The sequence below is a fragment of the Solea solea genome, chromosome 8 (genome assembly GCF_958295425.1).
Source record: "Solea solea chromosome 8, fSolSol10.1, whole genome shotgun sequence".
NCBI classification, from domain to species: Eukaryota; Metazoa; Chordata; class Actinopteri; order Pleuronectiformes; family Soleidae; genus Solea; species Solea solea.
In genome coordinates, this window is record NC_081141.1 from 13,657,201 (window position 1) to 13,684,065 (window position 26,865).

At 41.0% G+C, this 26,865-nt stretch overlaps 1 protein-coding gene across 5 annotated transcripts in view; it reads right to left on the minus strand.

Moving 5' to 3' along the window:
• The window catches only part of kank1a (KN motif and ankyrin repeat domains 1a), a 78,227-nt gene that overhangs the window by 38,454 nt on the left and 12,908 nt on the right, over nt 1-26,865 (minus strand). For 3 of the 5 annotated variants that reach the window (XM_058636612.1, XM_058636611.1, XM_058636613.1), the window contains exons 2-5: nt 13,985-14,118; nt 5,128-7,779; nt 3,224-3,406; nt 50-158 (exon numbers count right to left, since the gene is read on the minus strand). In XM_058636612.1, coding sequence (XP_058492595.1) covers nt 50-158; nt 3,224-3,406; nt 5,128-7,779; nt 13,985-14,021 — 2,981 coding nt within the window. In that variant the 5' untranslated portion in view covers nt 14,022-14,118. Of the gene's footprint in view, nt 1-49; nt 159-3,223; nt 3,407-5,127; nt 7,780-13,984; nt 14,119-16,524; nt 16,572-17,397; nt 17,504-18,366; nt 18,465-26,865 lie in introns of those variants that run through there. The other 2 variants (XM_058636614.1, XM_058636615.1) reach the window with 2 other exon arrangements.

Here is a 26,865-nt window from a genome sequence, read left to right on the forward strand (position 1 = left end):
CAACAACAGCACCTCAGGAGGCACCATCAACATATCATTTCCAACTCACCCCCCATTCACCCCCACAAACTGCAGGTTCTTCTTGGTGCCATTTGAGTCCGGTCGGCCATCTTTCTTCTTCATGATGGATTTCAGGGTGCTCTGACTGCATGGCTGTCCTGAAGGAGAGACAGGTGAACCACAGTACAACCATTAAACCAAAAAGACGACAACAGCAGAGAGTGTTTGAGTTATTTAAGTTCGCCCTGAACAATGACGCAATGATTGCTATGATGTTAATTTAGTTGAAGCTGTAGAGCACACTTTTTATTTATCTGTCAAGCAACGCCTGATTGAGGAAGATAAATAAAGCACTTTGCAACTGGACTTGCTTGAGGTATGTGAACTCAAGACTTCAACACATGCGGCATTTCAGACTCCAAGATATAAAAAGATGTTAGATGTAAGATATTAGATTAATGAAGTCATAATCTTATCCAATATAAAGGTGTCAGCATCAGTTCTACTGTGACCATGTGTAGATGACACTTCTTAAACTGTTCATCTTTGGTCAGTTATTGAACATTTACAAAGCGACTCGCTTCCATATTAAAAGCGAGGCGACATCAGACAAGACACTGGTGGTTTGATGTTCTGTAGATCAAGATGCAAATAGCTTTGGATACTAACATCAGATTAATGTGTCCACATTCAATTAAAACATTCTATTAAGCAGCTTTTTTGACACCTCCAATTACAAGGATAATGTATTCCCTTTGCACTGAGCAGCAGCAGAAGCAGCAGCATGACTAACAAGCCTCATTACAAATGGCTGATAAAGCCTGAATGCTCCACTAAAGCTCTCGGACATGATCAAGAGCTCTGGCTGAGAGGAAAGTAACCATTAAGTGTCTGTGTCCTGTTCTTTCCAGAGTAATCTGTCAGTGAGGAATTGGAAGTTGCCCCAAACCCTCAAGTATCTCAGTCATTTTAAGTACAGGGCCGTAGAAACCCAAATACCAGCAGAGAGAGCCAGAACACTCAGTGCATCTGCCAATACTTGCCCTGACGGAGGGGCCTCTTTTACTGCTCCGGGGGACAAATGAGAAAGAGACAGGAAAAGAGCGTGTGATTGTTTGTGTTCATGTAGGAACATGCATGCAGTTGCACGAGTACACACCTAGTGTGTGTGTATGTGTGTGTGTGTGTAAGCCGAGTAGCAGCAGAGTCACTCGGCACATTCCCCGTGTTTTGACAGGTGGGAGCATGAGCAGCGCGAGGAGCTCGTCAGGAGGGATCCGGGCCGACAATGGCAGCTGTGGCCATGTTTTGCCGGCTGCATGGTTCATGTGTAGTATATGTGAAATCCTCACTGATTCTGGTGTTCGTGGACCATTTAGTGGCGATTATGTGGCCCCTTCACTCCTGAAACAGGAACTGCCACTCAACATCTGCTGCTTTTTTCTAACCCAGCTCTAATATTATCACTTTACCACTCTCTTCGGAGAATTTATTTTTAGCTGGATAACAAAGAATGAAGGATATGGCCAGACAACTTAGCGAAAGTTGCTGCAGATTTACACAGTGGTAGCCTCCTGCTCAGTCAGAATCTGATAAAGCATCTGATAAAATGTGTTTCTTTTTTTTTTTAATGTATATACCTCAGCTTCCTCCGTACTTTGCTTGGTTATTGGGGTTGTTGATTGGACATTGTGTATAAAATCTGCATTTTTTCCACCGCAAAAATATCTCCCAACTCTGGCCATCGCTCACTGACTCTGTCGCTGAGACCCTCATCCATTCCTTCATGACATCACGCCTGGACTACTGTAATGCCGTCCTGTTTGGGGTCCCGAAGAAAACCCTGGATGAGCTCCAACACGTCCAGAACTCTGCTGCTAGGGTTCTCACTCGGACCAAACCTTGGCAACACATCACCCCCACGCTGAAACAACTGCACTGGCTCCCCGTTAAGTTCCGGATCCCCTTCAAGCTTCTCCTCCTTTGCTCCAAGTCTCTCCATTCACTTGCTCCACATTATCTCTCCGACCTCCTCCATGTGCACCATCTCTCCCCGAACCTACGGTCTGCTGACCTCGGTCTACTCTCCATTCCCCGCACCTGCAGGCAAAGCTTTGGTAACAGGGCTTTCAGTGTCTCTGGCTATTCGCCAGGCACCAACTCTGGAGTCATTTAAATCACTGTTGAAGCGACACCTGTTCCTGCATGTTTTGGCCACCTGATTGTTTGTTTGTTAGTGTTTGTGTTTTTTTTTTTAATCTGTCCGCAACTGTACAGTGACCTTGGGTTTCGTGAAAGCCACTTTATAAATCTAAGTTATTATTATTCTGGTCTTATCCTGGTTCTCTTGAACCTACTGTGGGTCTGGATTATGTTTATCTTTTTGACCATTTTCAAAGAGAATGCGCTGAATAAGGTGAAAGAAATGAAGTTTTTAAGATTCATCTTTGTTTAGAGCAGCTACTTCAGATGTCTCAAAGACCAGAAGTATGAAAGCCTGCAGCGTGCTGCTTCCTCTGATATCAGTGTTTGTGTGTGTGTGTGTGTGTGTGTGTGTGTGTGTGTGTGTGTGTGTGTGTGTTACTGGGAAATATGTGGCCACTCTAGAATGTTATTTAGAATTTTATCTCAGTGTGGTTTTCCTGGCTAAACAAAAGAAAAAAAAACAACCAAGGAATGGAGATTGCTGCACTATAGATCTGACAGATCATCAGCATGGAAGACACTTGGTGTCAGGTCTCAGGTCACCTCTAATGTATTATCTCTGACAAATGCAGCACTTGAACTTTTTGTACGTCCCTTAAATCCTAAACCCAGTAGATGAGGGGAAAAAAAACAGCTGAACCAACTGTCCAATAATGATGTACTCTGTGGGTGTTCTATTAATGGGCAGCCTATAGGTGCATTAATCCAGGTAATGTTTAATACCAGAATGAACAGGTTTGAAACTGTTCTACAAGCAGTTTCTTCATTGTTTTATCAGTTATTTAAACTGACACACTAAAATTGCGTTTAAATAATATTTATTATTACGGACACATACTGTGGCAGAAGTGGTTTCAGTTCTTTGCACAGGGATTTTAAAGTGTCTCTGTACACAGTATTGAAGATGAAGGTGCTTTTGCTGAGCTATTAAGATGTGGCAAATCTGCAAAGTCCTCAGCCGTACTTTGATGTTTAGGTTTAGTTACTTGGATGGCAGTGTGCTGTAAGTCAGTCATACCGTGTAGCGCTGTAGACATCTGCAGGTCCATTCGGCTCTTCTGCTCGGCCGCACTGAGCTGCTGTTGCTGTGCAGATGTGCTGGCAGGTTTTACCACTAGAGTCAGGCTTGAGGACGTCTTCGCTGTCTGTGACCGCTCCGTCTTAACAGAGAGAGTCTGGGAGCACAGCTGCTGACTGAGCTCTAAAGGGAGGAGAGATATTAGTATTATATTTATAGGAGGCTTAGCATCAACATGCACAGGACAGGAATGTTCAATCACGCAGAGCATGCTATCTGCTCTTAAAGGTGTTTGTGTTTGAGTTTCTAACCTCTTCAAGTACTATATATTAATGTTATAATCAGCAGGACCCAGTATTGTTCTAAATTTCTGTTACATGGGCATGCATAACGAGAGAATGTATTTATGTAACGTGATTGCTGCAAAAGCAAAACAAAAGATTACACACACACTGCACACTCTCTGAATTAAGGATCAAGTACTGTTGCCAATTATTTTCTGTTCTTAGTTTGTGTCCTTTGTTTTTTCCCATTTGAATAAAAAGCGTTTCAGGTCTCCCAAAATGCTGTTTCCATGTGGACAAAACTGTAATATAATAATAATAATAATAAAAAAAAACTTAATCGGATTTACTGAGACATGTTATATATATATGTATATGTATGTATGTATGTATGTATATATATATATATATATATATATATATATATATATAAAAACATATTTACACGCAGTTCCATAAAGTAGATCCCTCATGGCTCATTAAGTCCACTATGTTGTTTCTAGTTACTTGAAAACAACTTGGCTTTGTTGAGTCACTCTACCTGCCAAGAGAGGCCAGCAACTGTCCACAAACAAGCTCAACACACAACACAGACTATCGCCCCTCTACATTTGTGTGCCAGCCAGCATGAATGCATGTTATGTAACTCAGGAACCATGAATCAGCGTCACGGTGAGGTGTTAGTGAACTGGGGGAGGTTCGAAAGATCAACAAGTGGTCAATTTGTGCAAAGGTATTGGCTCCTGAAAAGAAATGAGCTCATTGTTGGTTCATGGCCAAAGCCCCCGCTGCATTTTTCAGAGTCAGAGATAACTTTGGCCTGTCAGCTCCCATCAGGATTCTCTTTAGAACAAGAGTGAACACTCCAACTACCAACCCCTTAACTCCAAAGTAGGCAGTCTGCTGGTGTTCATTCTTCAACTACATGTGAACAACCCTTCAAAATTGCCTAGAATGTATTTTTTATTTCACAAGATAAAATTTACTTTGGTCTTTTTTAAGCACACCAATGAGAAAATATTTTTCATAGTTACACTGATGGCTATTATTTCATTAAAACCAGTTCCCAAAGGAATCAAGGGAAACTACATTGCATCAAACCTGGGGGTGACGGGGCTTTTTCCATAGCAGCCCCCTCCCTTTGGAACCCTGCTCCCAACACACATCTGTGACTGTACCAAACTATCAACCTTCAATTTCTTTGGTTGTTTCACATTGTGTCTGAGCATTTGTCAAAAGCTCTGAACAAATCACAAACAAAACACCTTATACATAAAAACAAAAAACTTTAACCGTGAATTTAGTTTAAAAATATCTCACAATACAGTGATATATTATAGAGAAATTGCTATGTTCCTTACTTTTAGAATATAACATGTTGGATTGATAAAGTGATGGATTATTGGATTTAGTGATTGCAGTGAAATTTCACCTTTAAAAGTCTTTCTGTTCTATTTGGGGGATTTTCTGTTTGAGTGATTTAGAATTAGAATATTATAGAATAAATAAGAAAATGGAATGAAAATGTCTTGGAGGTTTAATTTTAAACATGTGTGCAGTAAAGAAAAAAAAAATCTGCTGTCAACATGTGGGACCAGCAGCATTCTCTGAACTTCTCACCTTTATCTAACCCCACAGAGTCTGACTGCAGTTTGAGGATGTCCTCCGCACTTCCATACTTCATGACAGTGTTAATGGATGACAGAGTGTTGACCAGCTCACTGTTGATGGATCCAAATTGAGACTGGGGCTGACCAAATGCTTCGGCCAGCTCGCTGTAATTCTCTGCCAGTAGCATCTGTTGCTCCTGTAGCAGCTTCTGCACCCTCTCTATGTAATGGTCCAGTCCAGCACCACCCTGGTCCTTAGCTTGCAGTGGTGCAGACTCTGATTGAACATGCGTAGTTTCCTTGCTGGTGCATATGACAGATTCTGCCGGGTGGGAGGGACCACATGCTATGTTTCTGGTTTTTATGCCAACCAAGAAGTTCTCATTGATGCTAATTGGCCCCACCCCACATTCTTTGGTTTTAGGTAAGCTTGATTTGTTGAAGAATGACTCAACATCTGTGGTGGTCCCAACAGCAACAGAGCGCATCTTTGCCGTTGAGTGAACGTCTTTGACAAGTCCTTCTCCAGCAGCGACCGTTCTAGTTTCAGTCACAGTTGTGTTGGTGTGTTTATCACAAGTGATCAACATCATGTCAGTGAAGGAGTCCGTTAGGACTGCAGTTTTTGTGTTGGTGGACTTGCTTGCAACTTCTGTCTCAGTATTGGTTTGCTGAGTTGACGTCTCAGGAATAGCCATGATGCCAGAGTTCACTTTGCTCACAGAATCTGTGTCAGTTCCTTGCGACACCATCTTCTTGATGGGACTAATGATCACATTGATTGAACAATCTCCACAGCCAACAGACCTACACTCTTTGCTCAACTCAACTGTCATGGGTTTGCAGAGGTCTAAACTGTTCATTGATTCCTCTGTGTTAACTCCCACTTCATAAACATTCAGCTCTGTGCCAACCTGCTGATGGCACGTCTCCACCCAACTCCCTACACACCGGTCGGTCATGTCCACACGCTCATGCACCACCCACCGATCCATAGGGATCTCTGGGCCTGAGGCAATACTGGTGACAGTTGGTTGACAGGACACTCCTACAGTGTGGCTTTGTATTGTTTTAGCTGTGCTAACATGGCTGAACTCTACATGGTCACCCACGCCACAGCTACGTGTCTGGACTTTGGCCTCGACACAGGCATTATACATCTCTGGCCTAGCCATTACACCTTTGTCTGCTTTTTTTTTGCTTGACCCACCAGCTGCTTGGAGCTCCAGTTTGAGCTTTCCCATTTCCATCTGGTGGGTAGTTTCTTTTACCTGTACCTCAAGGCGGTAGATCTTCTCCTTTAGTGCTTCAATGGTCTGCTGCTGGAGGTCAATCTCTTTCTCAGCTTCACTAGTCATGCCCAGCATGGCTTCTGTCACACCAACAGCAGTGCTTTGAACTTCCCGTCTGTCCGTTACTACTCCCACATCCCGGAAACAGTGTTCACTTTTCATCTTTCTCTGGCTGACAGGAAGGTTGTTCATGTTTTCATCAGTAACTATACCAACAGACTTTTGGTGGGCCCGATTCTGTGCGAGGCTTTGAGGCCGAATTTCATTTATATTATTGTCCTGGGTCGTCTTATCCAGGGCTTGGACCTCAGCAGCCAGACGTCTGAACTCCTCCAGCCGCTGAGTGTTCTCTTCCTGGGCTTCGGGCTCCATTATGTGCAACTCTGGTTCCTTTTGAATAGGGCCAGGGTTCTCCATTTGGTCAACACATCCTACACTGTAGGAACGCTTGCGAAAACCTCCAGGGGCTTGACTTTTTGTTTGTGCAACCAATTGTCTTTTCTCTTCCTGAAGAACAGCAATCTTAACCTGTAAGATAGGAATGGTTTTCACCTGCTCCTCCAACTCTTTCAACTTCTTGAGGGCCACCACCATCTGCTCCCGGATTTGGTGAAGTTGTAAAGGGCTGACGTTAGTTACAGGCGTGGCCATGCCAGAGCTCATTGGGCTGTGGCGGATGGAGCTTCCCATGGAGGGTGGGTAGTAGGGGTTGTAATCACCATTAGGGAGGTGACCGTTGATGAGTAGTGGCTGATGGGTGCTGGTAGAGATTTGGCTTTGGGCCACAGAGCCTGAGTAAGAGGACAGCGAGCTGCTGGAGCCCATGCCGCCAAAGCTGGCAAGGCGGCGACGGGGCAGAGGAGGCTCGTTGTGTGGCTGCATGAACAACCGCTCCTCCTCGAGCCGACGACGCGTCTCCATGAGTGTCTTCTCCACTTGGGGGTTGTGACGAGGGGCAAACCTGGGTGAGGGAGGGGGCAGGAGCTGCTTCTGCTCCGGGATGATAGAAAAGGATTGTTGTATGGGGACTTCACACGTTGCCCTGGGTAGAATGGGGGTCCGTGGCGCAGAAACCTGGGGCCTGGAGGTGAAGAAGACGGGGGACTGCTTGTCGTCGCTGTTGGAGGAGGACAAGGAGTCTGTGGAGGTCCATTCAGCCTGAGTGCTGCCCCCGCCAGTGCTGCCCCGAGGCACTGCCAAGGGTCTGGCCAATTTGGGCTTTCTCTGGATACTCAGCTTCTTGATGGTGTTGCCCCTCTCGATGTCATCGACATATTTGAGGAAGTCCAGGTCTAGCTGATAACCGTACGGAGTTTCAACGTAGTAGGGATCCTTCTCATCTTCTGTGCTTGGGCATCTTTGTCCTCTTTCTGAAATCAAGAGCAGAACAACATTTGAAATTTAATTTCTATTTGATGTTTTTGCACATGTAAACACACAAAGAGACAAAAGAAAAGCCCTACTACAGTGCAGTAAGAAGCAGAAAGCCCATGAGATCTTATAGAACTCAAAGTAAATGTATATATCTATTTATTCAAAAATGAAATCCATAAAACAGCTTGAGTGTTTTCTCAGCCACTGACGATTACCACCGTAAATTGACAATGCAAGTGCAAACACGTCTCAAAAATTCTGACACTGCCGCTCGAAAAGCATGACTGGTAATCATTTTTGGCAAAGGATGGTTTAGGTCAGGCCAAAACTATGCGAGATCCAGCAATGTGACGCAAACAAAAACTAGAAAGTGGCATAATAAACTAATTAAAAACAAATGTAGCCTGGTGAGGTTTGTGAAAACCAAAATGTGTACGTGCAAAGCCTGTTACGAACAAACCATCTATTGTTTACAAATGTTGGATAAGAGATGAGCCTAATGGCTCAGCGAGACAGAAAATTAGACCAACTTAATATTTTCTAGTCCAAAATCCATTCCTCATGTCAATATTTCACAGTATACAGACAAACACACAAGATAAACTTTGAGAAAACAGTTTGATGACAGTAGTCTCTGAAATAACAGATCAATAAAAGCTACTTAGACAAAAGTCCAAACTCCAAACCCTCACTTGAAAATGCCCTCTGTCAGAGCACAGAGATTAGGAGACTCCACTATGGTTGCACTGTGTTGGCTAAATACAGCGTCTTGTTCTTGGTATGCCTGGAACTCTCACCGACTAAAGAAAACACAGGCTTGAAATAAACAGCCGAGATCTTCCTTTCCAGTTGACCCAGCTCCAGCAACGTCTCTCGTCAATCCTTCCCATTCAGATAAAACAGAGGAGGGTATTACAGGGCTTAGCCTGCAGCTAAAGCCTCACCAACTAGCTCCGAGAGCTTCACTCACCTCAGACCAACAGCACTTTCTCCATTTTTTGTTTTACTCCTCCCTGCACCCTCTCTCCCCTCCGGATGGCAGTTTCAGAGGACAGGATACTGAACAGAGATCAGACTGTTTGAGCTGCAGAACTGCCCTTTCTCTTTACTCTGCACTCTTTCTCAATCCTTTCAAGGAGAGAAAAAAATACCACTATTGGTGTAAACTAAGCACAGCACTGCCCTGGCCCACTATTGGACAGCTGTTTCCTCCAATCCTGTGAGTCTCTGAGCCGGGGCGCTTCCCATCACAAATAAAAGTCCTGTTATTCACCAGCGAAGGGGAGGTGAGCTCATTACAGTAACAGCCTGTTCTTAAGACAAATAGCTTTGCTGCTGGGCATGTCAAACTTTTATACTCTGGTTTAGACCTTGTAGTGTACAACTTTACTTTAATCAAATAACTAATAATAAAGTCAAATCCTTACATAGCTACTGTGTGTAGTGCTTAAATCTTAAGGCTGATTTAGCCTTCAGGTGAGAATAAAATTATTGATGGAGCTAAAAACATCTTACATTTTACAGCACACATCATTTTGTGGATCATAAAATAATAGAAAATAGTTTTCTGGTGTACAATCTTCAAAAAAAAAAAAAAAATTCACATTTCTGAGTCATATTAACGCAAAGCATATAGAAAATAATTACGATAATTCCTTTTAACCCACTGCACCTTGTAAATATTTTGTGTAACTGTATACATTTTTGCTCTATCTTTATATTTAAATGCACCACATCAAATTTCTTGTGTGTGTAAATGTACTTGGCAATAAAAACTGACTTTGATTCTGATAAAGATCATTAAAACATAAATGAAACCAGCAACTGGTTGTCATGTGTGACAGGGTCTAGCTTTTGATATGATATGATAGCAAAGTAAAGTAAAACTGTTGTGTTTTGGATAGTTGGTTTGGCAAAAAAATGACTACTTTGACAATTTATAAGGGAAAAAAATAACATAAAATTGTTTAACACCTGCTTAAAACATATATTACTTATGTAATGTATAATTTTGTATTAAGCAAGTATACTTTTGAGACAATGTTCTGACTTTTCTCATGCACATCTTGTTTTTCCAATACACATCATGTGTGTGAGACGGCATGGTCGCTGTCCTGTGCTGTCTGGTTTGAATGACTCCCCCTGGCACGACTTACCGAGCACTGACCGGCCACGTCAACCTGACAGACGAGTGACAGGCCAGCCTCTGGTACCACAGAGATCCTCAACAGCTGAGCAATGACCTAATGAACATGGGACAACTGAGGGGGTCACGCTCCAGTGACAGGGAGCCAACACTGACACTACTGCTGTAGTTATCTACAGCTGTTACATTGTCAATTTGACAGGGATTACACAACACTGACGTGGCCAGAATATGCAGGGTTGTCTGATATTATTTACAATCACATAAATAAGAATGTTCGCACAATCGACAGAAGTGATACCCTGAGACTTTCTCAAGACGTTTTCCCAAACTGAGCAACAACAGTGTGACAAAGCCAAGCTAGTATCTAAGATACTTCTAAAAACACACCAGTCTATAAAAGTGGGAGAAAAACAGTTGAGGTTAAAAGTAGCTTCATCTATAACTGGATTATACATCTGAGACGCTTCAGAGTGTTTCATTTATTGCACATGTTGCATTTAGATATTTCAGGACATGTGTAAGGTCTATTGTCTATGTCTATTTTTAACAGCAAATACGCCACATTCTGAGCTCCTTACGGTTTGTTGGACTGAGACAAAGCAAATCATAGAGTGTGTCAATATACTGTGGCTCATTAAACAGAGTATTTTTGGCTTGGTTTGTTTTTTTTATCCAATAAACAATGTGCAGACTTCATCATAAGATCCTTTAAACCTGAAGCACATCAATACATACATGTATTAAAAACAGTTTGGTCAATAACAGACGTTTAATTACTGCCCTAAATATTATATAAGCACCATGTCAACAGTCTAAAATAGCATTTCACAACTTGGCACTCAACCTTTATACAATGCCACAAACCTAAGGGGAGGATTCGCAGTATCTTGCCTGATCAGTACACGTCTATCAAACTTAAAATATGCTTCACAGCTCCTGTGGAGCATATGATGACTGGACACATTTGATGAATCAAGTGTGTTTGAGAGCTATGCTTTACATCAGTACATCACTTTCACGTAAGAACAGTGAGAAATTAAACCTTGCAGAGGAGAATGTCAACATATTTCTTTATACAAACCTACAAGCTCATCAGACAGTGACATTATGCGGTCTGACTGGTCTCAACACACACTCTGAAGAGTGCAATAAAAAAGTGAAATGCTCACAGTCGGGGCTTTACACCGACTGACAGCAATGCATGATGCAAGTGCCTGGGTGGAGGGGGCACATATGCACACACAAAGTCCCTTTCTCATACACCCAGCCTGGTATTTCCTGGCTCTCCCTGTGAGCTGTTAGCACCTAATTACTCATGATCAATGCCCAAACTGCAGCAGGCCAACACAAGTAACTGCAGGAGACATCCATCTACTGTATGTAAAAAAACAAAAAGAAACCAAACAACAAAACAATGAGTACATTAAACTGCACATTCCTGACCTTTTCCAAGTGAGCAGGGGCTGAGCAGACCGAGCCGAGCTGCTCACTGGTCTATTAGTTTCTTCAACAAACTCGCATGACTGAGCCAGACGCTGCTGCCAAATTCAACAACTTAACTCTGTACATGATGATGCAGCCTGGAGGAAATGTTTGGGCTTCCTCTGCAAACAGTGAGGCACCCATTTTGGTCCTTTCTCATCGACAGGCGACAAAAAAACAAAAAAACAAAAAAACTCCCTCCAAAGATATGTGGATTATGAATCCTGCAGAGCACGGTTCTAAATGGCTGCTGCAGAATTTCTGCTACAACAAATAATGGTTGATCTCCTCATTCAATTTAAAGTTTATACAGGTAAAATAAGTGATTCTCATCCCAGACTAATGTGAGATTCTACTGCTCTGTTGAACCCTATTTTGGTTCAGTCATAAAAAAAAAAGAGGCTGGCAACAGGCCACACAGTGGCATAGTGGCTAGTACTGTTGCCTTACAGCAAGAAGACCCGTGTGTGCATTTTCTCCAGTTTCTCCAGTTTCCTTCCACAGTCCAAAAACATGCAGAGATTAATTGGACACTGTTAATTGACCATAGGTGTGAGTGTGAGAGCAAATGGTTGTTTGTCTCTGCGATTTAGCCCTGCGATGGACTGGCGTCCTGTCCAGGGCGTACACTGTGCGTGTCAGCTGGGATCAAGCCCTGCGCAACCCTCATGTAGAGGATAAAGCAGCAGACAACGATTGAATGACGGCTGGCACCAGTCAAATACCTTATTTTCCATTAAATACCTTATACCCTGGTTTGCAGCACCACTGCCAGAGACGCGTACACTATCGCGTACTGTTCTGCTCAGCTGGCTGCAGAAGCGCATTTCAAATCCAGACAATGAACAGATTCCTACACAATTAGACACAGTCACACTTAAACAAACCACAACAACTACATTAATTCACCAGACACTGTTGTACAAAGACAATGAGAGTCTGGCAGCACTTACATAAACACACACAAACAGAACAGAAACAGTACCATGGGGGTATTTAAGTGGCAGCTGGGTCTGTCGTCACTGCAGAAACAAAAACACTCCAGTGGGTCTGAATGAGCTGCAGGGGGCCGACCCATCAGTCTGTCCACAACTGACTGATGTTCATGTCAGGCCAAAGCCAACTGGTCTGCTTCAAGTAAAGCCTCAGCCTCTGCAGGGTTTTCCATTTTTCTATCATCACATTCAGGAATTTGTGTCCTTCTGTAAATATTTAGCCATATTTTGACAACATTATGCAAAGTTTGCAAACTGTTGGTGGCCAGTTAGGTTGAGATCAGCTGTAATCACCCCAAGTTTACAATAACTGAGCTACAGAAATATCATTTCCCTGCATATTCTAGATTTGGTGACAGGCCAATGCTAAAGGACCAATAGAAATCCAGAAATAAGAAAATCTCCAAGAAGTATGTGTGCTTAAATGCACACATACTTAAGGTAAGGTAAAAGACAAGAAAAGACAAGAAATAAGTATTAGACTAACTTAACTACATTTTCAACACTTTGCATCCTACATGTTCAGTTTTTCATATTAAATAAAAGACTGAACAGTCGTGATGCTCAACTAATCTGATCAATCACTCGATTGATCACAGAGAATATTACCACAGCAGTGGGTTCAGGTCTGGAGCAAACCAACACTAAAACTTCAACATGGCTATTATTGAAGTTTAATAGCCATGGAATTCTTTCAGTGCAGTGAGTGAGAAATTTGGCCAGTTAACCGCCAACACTGCAGGGGTGCGATTTTTACAGTTTGAATGGGGAACTGGTTAGCACCGTTAGCGTGGCATTCCTCTGGGGTTGTTTTTTTTCATTCTGTAAAAACTAAAATAAAAAATTAAACCCTGCTGGGTTGAAACGTTTGGAGTGAATCCAAATGTATTTCTTGACGAGACAGCCACGCTAAAAAGATATCATCTTAGAGGCGGACACAATGTTGATGTGCAGACATCATGTTGATGTGCCGGTGTGCAAGTGTGCTGCATGCTGTGCATTCCTGGAGGGATGTGGAAGTAAGAAGAGTCACTCTCGCCAGTTAGTCTGCACAGGAATGTGAGACGCCTGCAGGTGTGTGCTCAGAGCTGCGCCTCGGCTGACAGCATTCACCTCACACTGTGGCGTGGAAATCTTCTCTACATGTGTGCAATTCAAGTGCACCCAGAACACCAGAGAGGTACAGAAGCAACTTAGCGAGGAGACATAAGCTAATGTTTAACATTCCTGCAAGTATGTAGCCCCATTGTATCGCTGTCCAGCTACGTTTTATTTATTCAGGATGAGCACATATGCTCATGAGGTAGTTAAGGGTTCACTTGACATGTAGGAATAATTCATAAAGAATATAACATAGAAAAAGCACACATGTTAGTGAGGTCAACTAGAGTAACACCTGATTCCCACTACGTACATCTTCGACAACTGTAAGACCAATCATTTAAATTCACACAAGACAGAGAATGAGATTAGCTTCATATAAAACAATTCTAAAACAATATGCTAAAGCAAATACACACAACACAAAAATAACAGAAGCAGGTAAAATAAATAAAACAACAAAGGGTTCGTTACCTGAGCCATTGCCATTCACGTGCACGGTTTGAGCCATGGCTGCAGCCGTATGCTCTCAGTCAGTCCCAAAACAAGACCTAGTGCGGTCATGCAACTGCCATGCATCAAGTCCAGATTACCATGCAACCTGCAATCTGAGACAAAACACAGCAAACATTTACTCACACATCATGTTAGTGATCAGAGTCTCATTAAGAGCAACATCAGCAGCAAGAGGAGGAAACTCATGTTCAACTCAACTTCATGTTTTTGGTAACATGGTAACACGAATAATGAAAAAGGGGCACAGATCAGAGCCCAGAATAATGTTTTCAATGCCATATTGTGTCCAAGCAAGACACATTTGATAAATTAGGATTCTAAGAAAACAGTAGCAAACCCTAATATTAACTTGTGAAAAAAATTAATGGTTTAGTTTTTACCAGACCTAGTTCCCTGTCAATCAAACGACAATGTAAACATGAAAATGCTGCACTTTCACTACTTTAGAAAAGCATTTATCTTCCTCAAGTCCAAATGATGGACCTCCATCCAAAGTATGCATTTTAAACAAGAGCGTCTCTCTGTGAAAACTGAGCCCACTTAACGTGATCGCCAGTGCTGACCCTCTGCATTTTCACGCAGGTGTGTTTGCATCTGACATTTGTGAACATAGAGAGGTCCTGTGTGCAGAGCGCTGCTCATTATCAATGGAAACATTATGAGCAGGAACAAAAGAGCTGTTCTCTTCATATGAAAAAACAAGCAAACATGGGGGAAGAACGTCGTCAGAGAGGTCAGTGGTTTCTAAGAAGCATCTGGAGAGAAAAGACGCAGACAAGGTTTCCTCTGATAATTTCAAAAAGCAAAACACCAAGGGCCCTTTTAATAGAAATGGAGAGGTCAGGCTATATTTACCTTCTCTCTCAGAGCAGCACTTTTTCAGAGGGGAACAGTAAGTGTCCACTTTGATATCGTACACTTATATATACTAAAATGGATAAAAGTTCACTGATGAGAATTAACAAGTTTTGCGCATTATTTTTACATCTACATGGCATACTTTAAGCAACGTTATGCAACTTTTTCACATTAAAACAACTTCAAAATCATCTTAATTGGTCACTTCCTGAGCCTATTTCACTGTCACTCTGAAGCCTGAACCCCTGATCTTATGCTATGAAAGTTTGTTACCAGCACTGAGAGAAAAGGGTGTACCGTAAATATACTGTCATACTGACTGAAATCAGTTTAAATGACTGATAAAAAAATGTGCTCGCAAAACGACATGTTTGCTGTAGCAACAGTGAGTCTAGTACAAGTGTACTGTTACTTTGAAGGAGCAGAAGTACGAAGAAATGGTTCATCAATTTCCCTGCAGGTTGTCATTATGGCTGAACATCTGGGGTAAAATATGGAATTTATTTTTCTTTTTTTTGTTTGGACATATTGCAATTTGAATTTAATATAATATTTAAGACATGCTTAAATATTGCTTCATACTTTAGATGAAAACTAAATATGAAAGGATTCAAACTATTTTATCGTCGCAAAACATAGAACAATCAAAAATGAAACGAAAAAATCCAAAAAATTCAATTGCAGCATCTACGATTGGATTTCAGTGTGATCAATGGCGGTCCTCTGATCGATATGGAACATGAGGCGACATAACAAGTCTCGTCATCCATTACCCATTCCCTCATCTGCTGCACATGTAAATCCATGTTTACAGTGCGCACCCAAATAAAGAAGCACAGCCATGCCACTCTGGTGATGTGTCTAAATACTAACCATCCGTCATCGCAACACTATTATAGACGCATATGAACCCCGCATTACACAGAGCACACTGAACGGTTTCCAGCACCCAAATAAACTGCAGCCATGTTTATGGGCACAGCTTGGTCCCTCCTTCATGTCTGAGCTGCGTCGCCTGCTAAAATATGTCAAACAACAACAACAGCAAATTATTACATATTGCCTCCTGGTGTAAACTGTATTTTACATGTTTGTAAGAACCTTCAGCTTTTAAGTGGAGAAGAACAAGAGGGCGCTATTTCTCCAGTGCTGTCATGTTGGGCCACAACAAAAACTATCAACAGGTTTAATAGATTTAGGTTTGATTCAAAGCCCAATCTTCATGTTAATTATTTAAAGCTGGTGGAACAAACCACCGCAGGCCTGTTTGATATTTAAACCAGTGACAGTGATGCTGTTGAAGCTGCAGCTGAATGCAGCCATTTATATTATATTTATAGTTACACCCTTTTCCCTGCCTTGTTTTTTTATGGTAGGAATGCATGATTTATGTGTTTTGCAGCACCGATGGGAGGAGCCTTTTGTTATAATAAATATATACAATGACAATAAAGCCTTCCATTTCATTCTACTCCAAGAAGTGACGCAAGCAACAACCTAAGTACAGAGGATGAAGTGGACATAAAGCAAGTAAAAACATGTCATGCTGGCTACCATTAACATACATATGCAGCTTTCAAAACATGTTGATTTTAAAAACTCCATGCAAAAGAAACAATGAAAAAACACATCAGACTGACCAAACATCTCCCAAATGTCCAGTTCCATTGGCTGCCAGAACTCAAACCTGAAGGAAGGAGCCAGAAATCCTCAGACAAAGTAAATAAAATAACATTTAGAGACCCTATAGATTCTGTCCTTCCAATTAAAAGGTGGCAAAACCTAAATATTATGCCTTTGTACTGATTGTGTCCATCACTGGTCAGCTAAAGTGAAAAATATTAATATTTCTGTATGGAATACTACAAGAAGAAATACTATAAACTTAAGGTTACTTTAAATAGAGGATGGTTAAGTTCTTTAGCTCGCCACTATGATAAGTTACATAGTAAATAATCAAACTGCAGGAGGTTTGACTGACTTAAACTAGAGCCCAATAGTCTGCATCTCACCATGTTAGAAACTAAAAACCCTCTTCTGTTAAGGTTCTCCAAGTCATTTGTGCACAGTGACATGATGACCCATTAATGATTGACAAAGACAAACTGGTATTTCTGTCTATATTCCTAGGAAGACCTGAGCTTTTAAGTGGTTGCATAATAACCCAGTAAAAACAGGGTGGACAAACTGAAGAGTCAACGTTAAGTGTCACATGCATGAGCTCCTGCACCTTATTACATTGTCTTTCTGGGTGTTTAATTGTTGAATTCCTGTTGTTCAGAATCTTTTTGTCCTTGGAATCACATGGAGTTTACAGTGAAAACATACTGTTATTGTGAAGTGTTGAATTCTGCAAGCTGAGGCCTGCAGGATCTGACGCATAATCACACCTACAGCACACATACACTGACTGATATGACCCCACGTGTTGATAATTGCACGTTAACCTTGATTTTTTTTTTTAAACACAATAAAAAGATCTTCTGCTACAACAATCCGCCCATGCAGCTTACCTGAAAATCTCATTCTAACTTCCTCCCACTGAACGCAGGTAGCAAACACACGACTGAGTCTACAAGCCCCCCAACAACAAGCCTACACCCAGCAAGCCCCCAGAGCGATGGGATAAGTTTCACGGCTAAGATTAGACAGCTTCCTCAGATGACAGCCAAACGATCTGTGTCCTATAAGAGGAAACAGGACTTTAAGGCTGTTTGAGTAGAACCGGCCCCTCAGCTGGGCCTCCAGGTGAAACGCATGGAGAACTAATGTGGTTAACAACCTCCGGCCACTCTTCAGCCCCGCTGACCTTCAACTCACGCCTGACAAACGGCTAATGTGCCACACAATAGCACGTAATGGAAAAGTCTTTTCAAACGTGGTCACTTATTAACCAACACAGAAGCTGAAGGTGAAGGCGACAAATAAACAAAATGCCAAAATCACCAAATCTTATCCAGGCTGAGGTGAGACTGCCTCATGGAGAACCACTACAGATGAGACCAAAACCAATGAGTCATCATAAACAAATCTATATTTTATTTAACCACTTCTGTTTGATATACAGTAATATTGTATATATAACAATGGGATGGAGAGACATGAATTGCAATAGTTAATGTCAAACAAATTCAAACGACTAATTATTTTTCATGGATTGAGCTGCCAGTCATTTTTCTAAGTGAAACCTAAATATTTGTCAAAACACCTAAATATTTAAACTGGTTGAAAACTTTCCAGTTGTCCCAGCCCAGTGTGGAAGCGTATTACTCAACAGCATTTCCTGTTTACTGTAGCATAACCGTAGTATATTTTCAACAACTTAGAATAATCATTTAGCTCACACAAAAAACCTGTCATCAACATGTTCCCCAGGGAAAAGGCCCAACACTCAGTGCCTGTGACCATGCAGACAAATCCAAAATCTTTACAAATTGATCTTTTCATCTGAACAAGGTCCATACAAACATGTCATGACTCACCATATACTGAAGAGGACAAATAGACTTATAAGCCGATCTGATCTGAACAGCAATCACACGCTTTCTGAACAAGCAACTACAGTGGAACTGCAGAGTCCAACTGCACAAGTCAACACAAACCAGAACAACTTGTTTTGTTCCTTCTCAGCTGTTACATAAATACAAGACACACGTTTGGCTTTCAGTGACAGTGAGTGATTGAGGTGTGTGTGTCCGTCCTCTTAAAAGAAACATGCCTACACGATTCATTCTGATATACAAGCAGCTCATTATGAAAGAAAATCAAAAACAGATGCACACTATCAGCTTAGGCCCTGCAGGTAATAAGTCACATGTCATGTTTTTTTGTCTATTATTAATACAAAACTACTTTTAAAAAGGCAAACTACTGAGTCTGTATCATTTTATTGACTCACAATAAGATGAAAAACTTATAACAGAGCTCAAAAAATTACCAAATAGTTCATATTTTAAGCTTTGAGAGCATATTATGTTGGTTTCTTGATTAGTCAAGTAAAAAGCACCCTCTGTTGCTAAACTATTCATGTAACTGAGAATTGTTGTAGCTCGAGATTCTTCTAGTGTATATATATATAAAGGACCTCAAGCGTTAACAAGTGTTAAATCCGGGATCCAACTAATGATTGAATCCAACATTTAAAAGTGCATGGAGCTGTCACATGAACACATTAAACGGTATAAGTTTTATAACAAAGGCAAAGGGAAAACACATGATTTAATGCTTCTCCTTAGTCAATATTATGTTCTATTATGTATGACAGTCTCAACACCACAGCTTTAAAATCCTGTGATGACTTATGGCCATATACCTGCAACAAGACAAATGGGGATACAGGGTTTACTAAAGATAGTAAAACTTCACTATACGAAGTCCAATCTACACTCACACAGGCTTGAATGCCATGCATGGCTGTCTAGACCCGTTTGTTTGCTAAATAAACTGACCACAAAGTCGTCTTAATAGGATGTGTGGTGCGACAATTCACATTTTCCACTGCAATAAAAACCCAAAGTTCACGTTTTGTAACTAGTGTGTCAACAGAAAAGAGTACGAGAAGTTGAGAGAGGGCCGTAAAAGGTTGCAAACCCGCTGTGCTGAATATTCAACAGGGTTGTTTTTCCCCTAATAAAAGCCGAGGGTACAGCTTCAATGGAGGGAAAAAGCCACGAGAGGAACTGGGTTATTCTTTTTTTTTTTTTTTTTCATTTTATTCAGAGCACCATAAAAAGCTCAGTGACATGAAAATGCAAACTGTTTGTGCAGCAGAATTCACAGCATTTCTCCATTCAGGATATACGCAGCATAGTTGTGTACAGTTGGCTTTTATTATGGGACAACATCTCAAATATCTAGATTTGCGTCTTTGCTGGAGCTAATGTGTACATTGAGTATGTCAGCATGAATGCACAGCAGACAGAGGCTACTGGATACTCATCTCTGCTCTGGCATCTGGCCCTCGTTAGGAAACGCCTTTGATGCGTTGGAGGAGAAGCTGCTGTGCCAGCTGCAGAGAAGACGCAGGTCGCGAGTGAGGAGGTTAGATGTCCCACTGCTGACGTACACTACCATTTGGCAGCGTTGACCATGGTATTGACCCCGGCTTGTCCTGTGTGAACCTGCTGAGTTCAACTGAGGAAAGCTTGCCTTGAAGCATTTCAATTATCCCTGCAAAGAGGGAGAACTTTAGAGGAATTTTGTCTTCTACTTCATGAAGTTACTGTGAGGAGGGTGGCATTCTCCCCCGCTCTATTAAAGTCACAGGGTCAAAAGAGGACAAGAAACACTTCCAGCCACTTGTAGCTAAAAGTACAGACTTCCCAACTTTAGAAGGATGATGACAACGCTTTTTCTGGAAAAGAATAGTTGGAGCGTCACTGGTCCACAGCAATGTTAACAGCACTGCCAGGCTATACTTAACTTAGTCTAGTGTGTTAGCGTGCAGGTATTTGGTGAAACACCAAAAGTATTGGACAAAGCGTGCTTTTGACTGGATTACTGCACTCGATGAAATGTTGACATCACATTAATCTTGTCGCAATTCCTCCTCTGGGGGCCATGAACGTATGAACTAAATGTCATAACAACCCATTCACCTGATTTATAGAGTCACTTTTAAACAGCAGAGAACATCTTCTGAATACAACAACAGAATTTCAATTAACAAAGCAGCATTATCATTTATTTTCGAGAAGTGTTTCTGATGAATCTAAGAGTCCAGTATTAACTCAGTAAGGCACACAATAGGTGTCAGTTGTCATTGTTGCAAATGTTCCCATATTGGGACTAATTAAGGATAAATGAATCCAAGATAAAATAATCTCCCATGAAAAAGCAACGCAAAAGTCATGTCTGTGTACTTTCATTTAAGCCATTCCAAACTATGGATTGCACTCCTTTCAAAAGGCAAAGACGTACAGTAAAATACAAAGGATGCATGCCAAATGTTAAAATCCTGTGTTAAGGTTATGGTTCCTGCACATAAAATTCTCAAAACAAAACCTTTACCTTTCTAAAATGGGCTCCGAAACAGTAGTACACCAAGCATCAAACCAAAACAGCACAGCAGCTCATGCATCAAGTTATTTCTGGTGCTGTCACTTTCAGCTCTGTGCTATTCTTTCTCTTCAGACTTGTGCAAGAGGATAAACATAGCAATTGGGAAAAGGCATTTGTACAATTATGACAATTATGGAAATAAAATTAAAAAAAAAGGAAAATCATACATACAACCCTGTCATTATGTTGCCAGCTATCACTCATCTCTCGCTGACCATTTTCACCTCATTTTTATCTCTTTCAGGAAGTAAGAGCTTGTTTTTTTTCAAGATGGGGAAATGATAGAATCTGAGTTTGTGAGCGTAAAAAAATGATGGCCTCTCTGGGGCAGACAAAATTACAGAGGCTCAGATCGAACCATCTGTGAGACACATGCAGAGACGTTTAAATCCCGTCTCAAATCTAAAGCATGCTGTACTGTTTACAGGTTCCACAGAAAATGCATTGCAAATGTGGTGGAGGTTTAGGCAGGATATAGAAATGTTGACTTCCAGAGTGTGAGCGGAGGCAACAGCGGGTTAATCAGAGATACAGATCACGTCACAATGTTTGTTAAAGTAACAAGAAAATAAAAAAAACATTGTCAACCAAGCAAGTTATGCTGAAGTAAACAAGCAGCAGCTAAAAAAATATGATAGATCGATAGATACATGCAGTCATGCATCCTTCCCTAAACAAATTACATTTTGCAGTCATATAGTCTCTATGAATACCCTGGGACAAGAGTCCACATTTGAGAATAGTGTCTTCATCTCCATTTGCAGACTGCGCTTTACTGGGTTGAGTGATGTGACGTGACAGCTGTTTTTTAGAGCTTCAGCGTCACCTTGTAAGAATTTGGTGCGAGACTGTCAAATGCAAACAAGGTGAAACATTTACAGGTTTAACAGGAGCCGACTGAATCTGTTCTCCAGTGGGTAGCTTAAAGTTAAGACTTCAAAAACCTACAACAATAAAAAGGTAAATATAAATTACATCTACTTTTTTGACTGCAATAGAAGAGTCATAAAAAGTCTGGGTATCTTTTTTCTAAGTTGCAAGTTTTAGCCAAGTTGCCATCAGTTTCTCTCATCTTTTACTGGTTCGAACAGATTAAGCCTTCAGCTAATTTCAAGTAATAACACATGTAAGGATCAAACCTTAAGGTATCAGAGTGCTGCTTTCACTCATCTAATGGACTGTTCTTTAAGGTACTTGCATGTAAAGGGGATGTTAACTTTGCCCTTTACTGAAACGATAGTGTATAGTAAATCAGACCTTTCTGCTCCTGCAGCCTGCATTCCATCCGAGCAACAATTATGTCAATGCTTCCCATCACTTTCCCCCTAAACACAGCAACTCCTTCTGCTGACAACATCGCCCCCTTGAGGAAAAATTGCTCCAATCCAGAGAGCATGTATTTTGACTCCAAACTGAACTCCAAACGATAGAAGAAGATGTTGTTGGTAAATAAAATTCACTGGATTTAAATTCTAATTTTGTATTAATAAAAATACCTGTACATGTAAATTCAGCATGGATGCATTAATCTGTAACCATAATGTTCCTATTAACTTTTTCCAAGATTACTTATTGAACTTGATTTATTTTTGGTATGGTCCAATCTGTCCAAAACCCAGAGACCATCAATTTACAATTTTATAAAAGTCATTTAATAATTCTACCAATCCACTGAATGATTAAATGAGTGATATCATTTCTAAAACTTAAGTATTATTAAACATGTACGGTAAATGAAACTTAGACCTTTTAACTCATGCCTTCCAAATCAACGGTACACTTTCAAAGACTTTAAAAGCACTCATGAGGTCCAATTTCTGCAGCCTCTCTTACCAACACTGTCGATTCTGGAGCCAGTTCCCAAACAGCAGCAGAGTCAAAGATGCACAAAAACATCCTCTGAGGATTTGGTCTCTTAAGTTCTACTAGCTCGGCCTCTCTCCATCTACCTTGTTCGATGTGCCCGTGAATACTTCTAAACGTCCACTGCTCTTACTGCACACAGGGACAGACTGTTACACTCTGTCTTTGTCCTCCCTCTCCCTAATTCAGACTCTGTCATCCTCCCTCTCTCCCTTCCTCCCTCCCTCCCTCCCTCCCCCACACATGCCCTCCTCTATCCAGCCTGCACTTGACCAAGGACAGGCTGGAGCCACTTATTTGTTTAGCTCGAGTGGAGTCGCCATGGGCTGGTGAACATCACCTCCTGCCCCGTGCAGGGAAGCCTCAGTGAGGCTCCATGCAAACTAAACTCAAAACATGTCACGTTGAGCAGAAGTGTAATGACGGCCAAGGACCATTCTGTTGAGATTATTTGTTCCTATTGATAAGAATTAAATGATTGAGTAAAGGAAAACATTAGATCTAACAATGTAGAAATAAAACATGTATCTCTATATAAAGATATATAACAGAGAAAGCGTACAAGTAAAATAACAAGATAACAAAAAACTTGGAGATATTATAATGGCTATTTTCCATTACTTTGAGAATAAACAATGAGCTACAAAAATTATAAAATGCAGATTATTTGATTGATGAATATAGTTGTTAGTTGTACACAATGTGAATAAAAACAAACAAAAAGAGGGTTTGGGTTATTTCTTAACAAAGAAGAAATTAATTTGAACTTCAAACGCTTAACTCAAACGAAGTCTGTGAGAAGACTGTACAGAAAACGTCACGGCCAGAACTTTCACCCCTGTGGTCGGCTCGCTCAAAGAGCCAGTGTGAGAGAAATTCCCCATCTTAACTGCTCCTATGTTTGCTTTTGTGCCAAGTGAGCCCACTCTGCTGACCTTTGGGAGACAGACCAAGGAGATCTGCCCCTGCCCTTCTCCTCTGACAACAGCCAGATAATGAAGAACATGCTAATTAAACTCAAGACAGTCTGAATGAGGGAGATAAAGGTCTTTCATTAAACTGCAGGAGACACAGAACCAAGCTCAGAGCCAGGCCTTCTTTGACTAAAAAAAGAACAGAACAAAACACGGCAAAAAGAACTATAAAACATATTCTGTGGGATTAATTATGTGGTGTTTGATGATGGCTGTGATTGACAGTAACATGGACATCCTGCTGCTGCTCAGATATCAACATCAGGTATGTCTTTTGTTTTTGTTCAGATCGCCCCAAACACTTGAGCTGCTGGACAACTGATGGTGTGAATCAGTGCCAGGCCACATTATGTTAGATTATAGCACAGGGAGGGAAGGCATTAAACATAAATATGTCCACAGATCTTCTTCTCCCTTCAGGGGTCGCCACAGTGAGTCATCTGCCTCATCTTATACCGTGTCCTCTTCTGTTACACCAGCAGATAATGATCTTAAATGTCTTTTCTTGCAAAGTATAAATAATAATCAATAACAAAAATGTTTTGAAAAGCATTTAGTAAATTAAAGTATTGATAGGAATAAGCAGACCAGATCAGGTCCATCAGACTTCTTCTGTAGGATCATTTAGGCGTTTGTTTCTTCAGAGGTTGCAGAGATCAAGGCAGATTTCAAGATATTGTATAACTGGCACATTTACACCTCACTTTTATCCCTTTTAATCTCGAGCAAGCCTGTTTTTACACTTTCTGAAACAACTTTATTAATGATTCCAGCATCTATGAATAATGTAGTAAACTCTTGTTGTGTTCTTCTGAGTTCAATTACAGTAGAGCAGCATCACATCAGCAAGTATCTCTTTCTCCCCATGCAACCCTTTCCCCCCCTAATAAGTATGACGAATTACACCAGTTTCATTTTAACTAGACTATGCGTTACGGACTTTCCAAACTCAGTCAGCACTCCCTGATGAGCCACATTTTCATCTCTGGGGCTGTAGTCCCAGCTGTGTCATGGTTCAGGTGATGGGAACAAAAGACAGACAAACATCATGGGGAACGGGAAAGACGCCTGCCAGCCTCCGGGAGTTTGACCACACAGTGTGCATAAAACAACCCTCAAAAGATAAGATGTTTTCCATTCAATGTTTTAAATGCATTATTGAACCGCGCCGCTTCTGAAGGTAGTTTATCTCTAAACTGATCAGTATGTCATGATTGATGTCATTAGCAGCACTGTGGGACCAACAGGTGGCTGAGAAACTCTGCATATACATGAGAATACTGTTATACGCATTCAAACCAAGCTCAAATCAATCATTAATCACAGCAGGCACAGTAGGCACAGATACTAGAAATACCATACAGTACCAACTTTCTCATAATTACACCTTCTGGCATTTAACTGATTGATAGCCATATGACAAAACTGATCTGCAACTAATCTGATAAGAAATAAAACACTCATTTTCTTTTGGCTTCTCTTAAATATACATTGCAACCAGACATTTTTCATATAATAATACTTTGTCTAAGCATTAGTCAAACTAAAATGAAAACAGGCCAAGTGTTAGGTTAATATGTTCAACAGGTCCATGGTCCAATTAAATCTCAAAGCTTTGTGTTTTATCAAAAATCTGATTTCTGTGTGTATTTACATCTAGCACAAAGATGAACTTAAATATGCTATGTCCTGGTGTGAACTGGACATTCATTGTAATGCAAATATTTTATGCTACAACTACAACTTTTGTCAGAGAGTTTCTGTAATTAAAAACAGCAAAATACTAAATGACACTATATTCATGTCCATCTGTTGAGCATCTTAACCCCAGCTGGCCCGAACGCTGCCAGTCTTTTGTGATCCTCATGTGCTCTCAGCTGGCCTCATTGTTTATCATGGGTTAATATGGTGCCATCAGAGTTTAGGCTGATTAACCGGCTTCAGTGTCATTTATCACCAGGGATATCAAGCATGCTAATCTGGGGGCCTCGCCATTATCTGTGCTCAGCTGCCCGGACGCCTTGTGATGATAAAGCAGCAAAACTGCAGCTATTAATGCTTCATTTGGCCTTAAGAGCAAACAGACGTTGAATAAAGGTCACCTTACACACAAGACCAGAGCCAATAGGATTTTAGCAACAAATAGCTGTTAACAGTAAGAGGCCAAATAAGCTGAATGAGGCTCTGAGAATCCTCCATTTATACCTTTACCTCTCTACAGCAGCTCATTTAGATGGACCACTTGTGTTTTCCCCAAAGGAAGTGCCCCAGAAGAGGGGGACTTCGGGGTGAACTCGAGCTTTTGAAAGAAAGGAAAGAAGACAAGAGAGGAGGGAAGAGCGGGAGGGACACAGAGCTACCACCCTAATCCCATTAGGTTGGTAGCTATATAATTTGTTCCACTCAGAGAAGGGGAGATAAAAAAGGTGTGTAGGGGGAAGGAAGGGGGAAACGGTTTTCTAAGTGGACAGTATAGCAATGAGGCACAAACCTCTTCCAAGAGCAAAGCTTTCTCTTCCTCCCTCTGTGTTAGCAGCCTCATGATTGAAGCCACTTAAAGCTGACCACACAGCAATTTAAATTATTACCCCATTTAAATGTCTGAATTATTCCCCAAAGGACAGGCATGAGGAAATACAAGAAGAAAAGAGGCAGAGGAGGCAGATTAGTGTTGTAGCATGCCACAAAAATGTGGCCGCCAAGACGAAAAAAAAAGAGGCTCTATTTATCTATCATCTAGTTTGGTCAGTCGGGGGCAGGTCAAGTGAAAAAAAACTTTTTGAGAAAAGTAATAATATTTATGATCATATTGCATAACATTTCAAAATAAAAGTGGTTACTTTGATAATGGAAGGACAAATAGCTCAAAATATAAACTAGTATTTATGATGCAAAATTAATCTTGCGGTCCTCAGGCCGCGTGTTTGAGACCTCTGCTCACTGTTCGCTGAGACTGTGAAAACAATTTATGTAAGTATATAAAATCTTTAAGTTTAGATGTGGAGAGAAAAACAATACTGACCATTTGTGACAAAACACCAGGTCCAGTGTGTAACAGTTAGGAGGGATTATTGGGAGAAACTA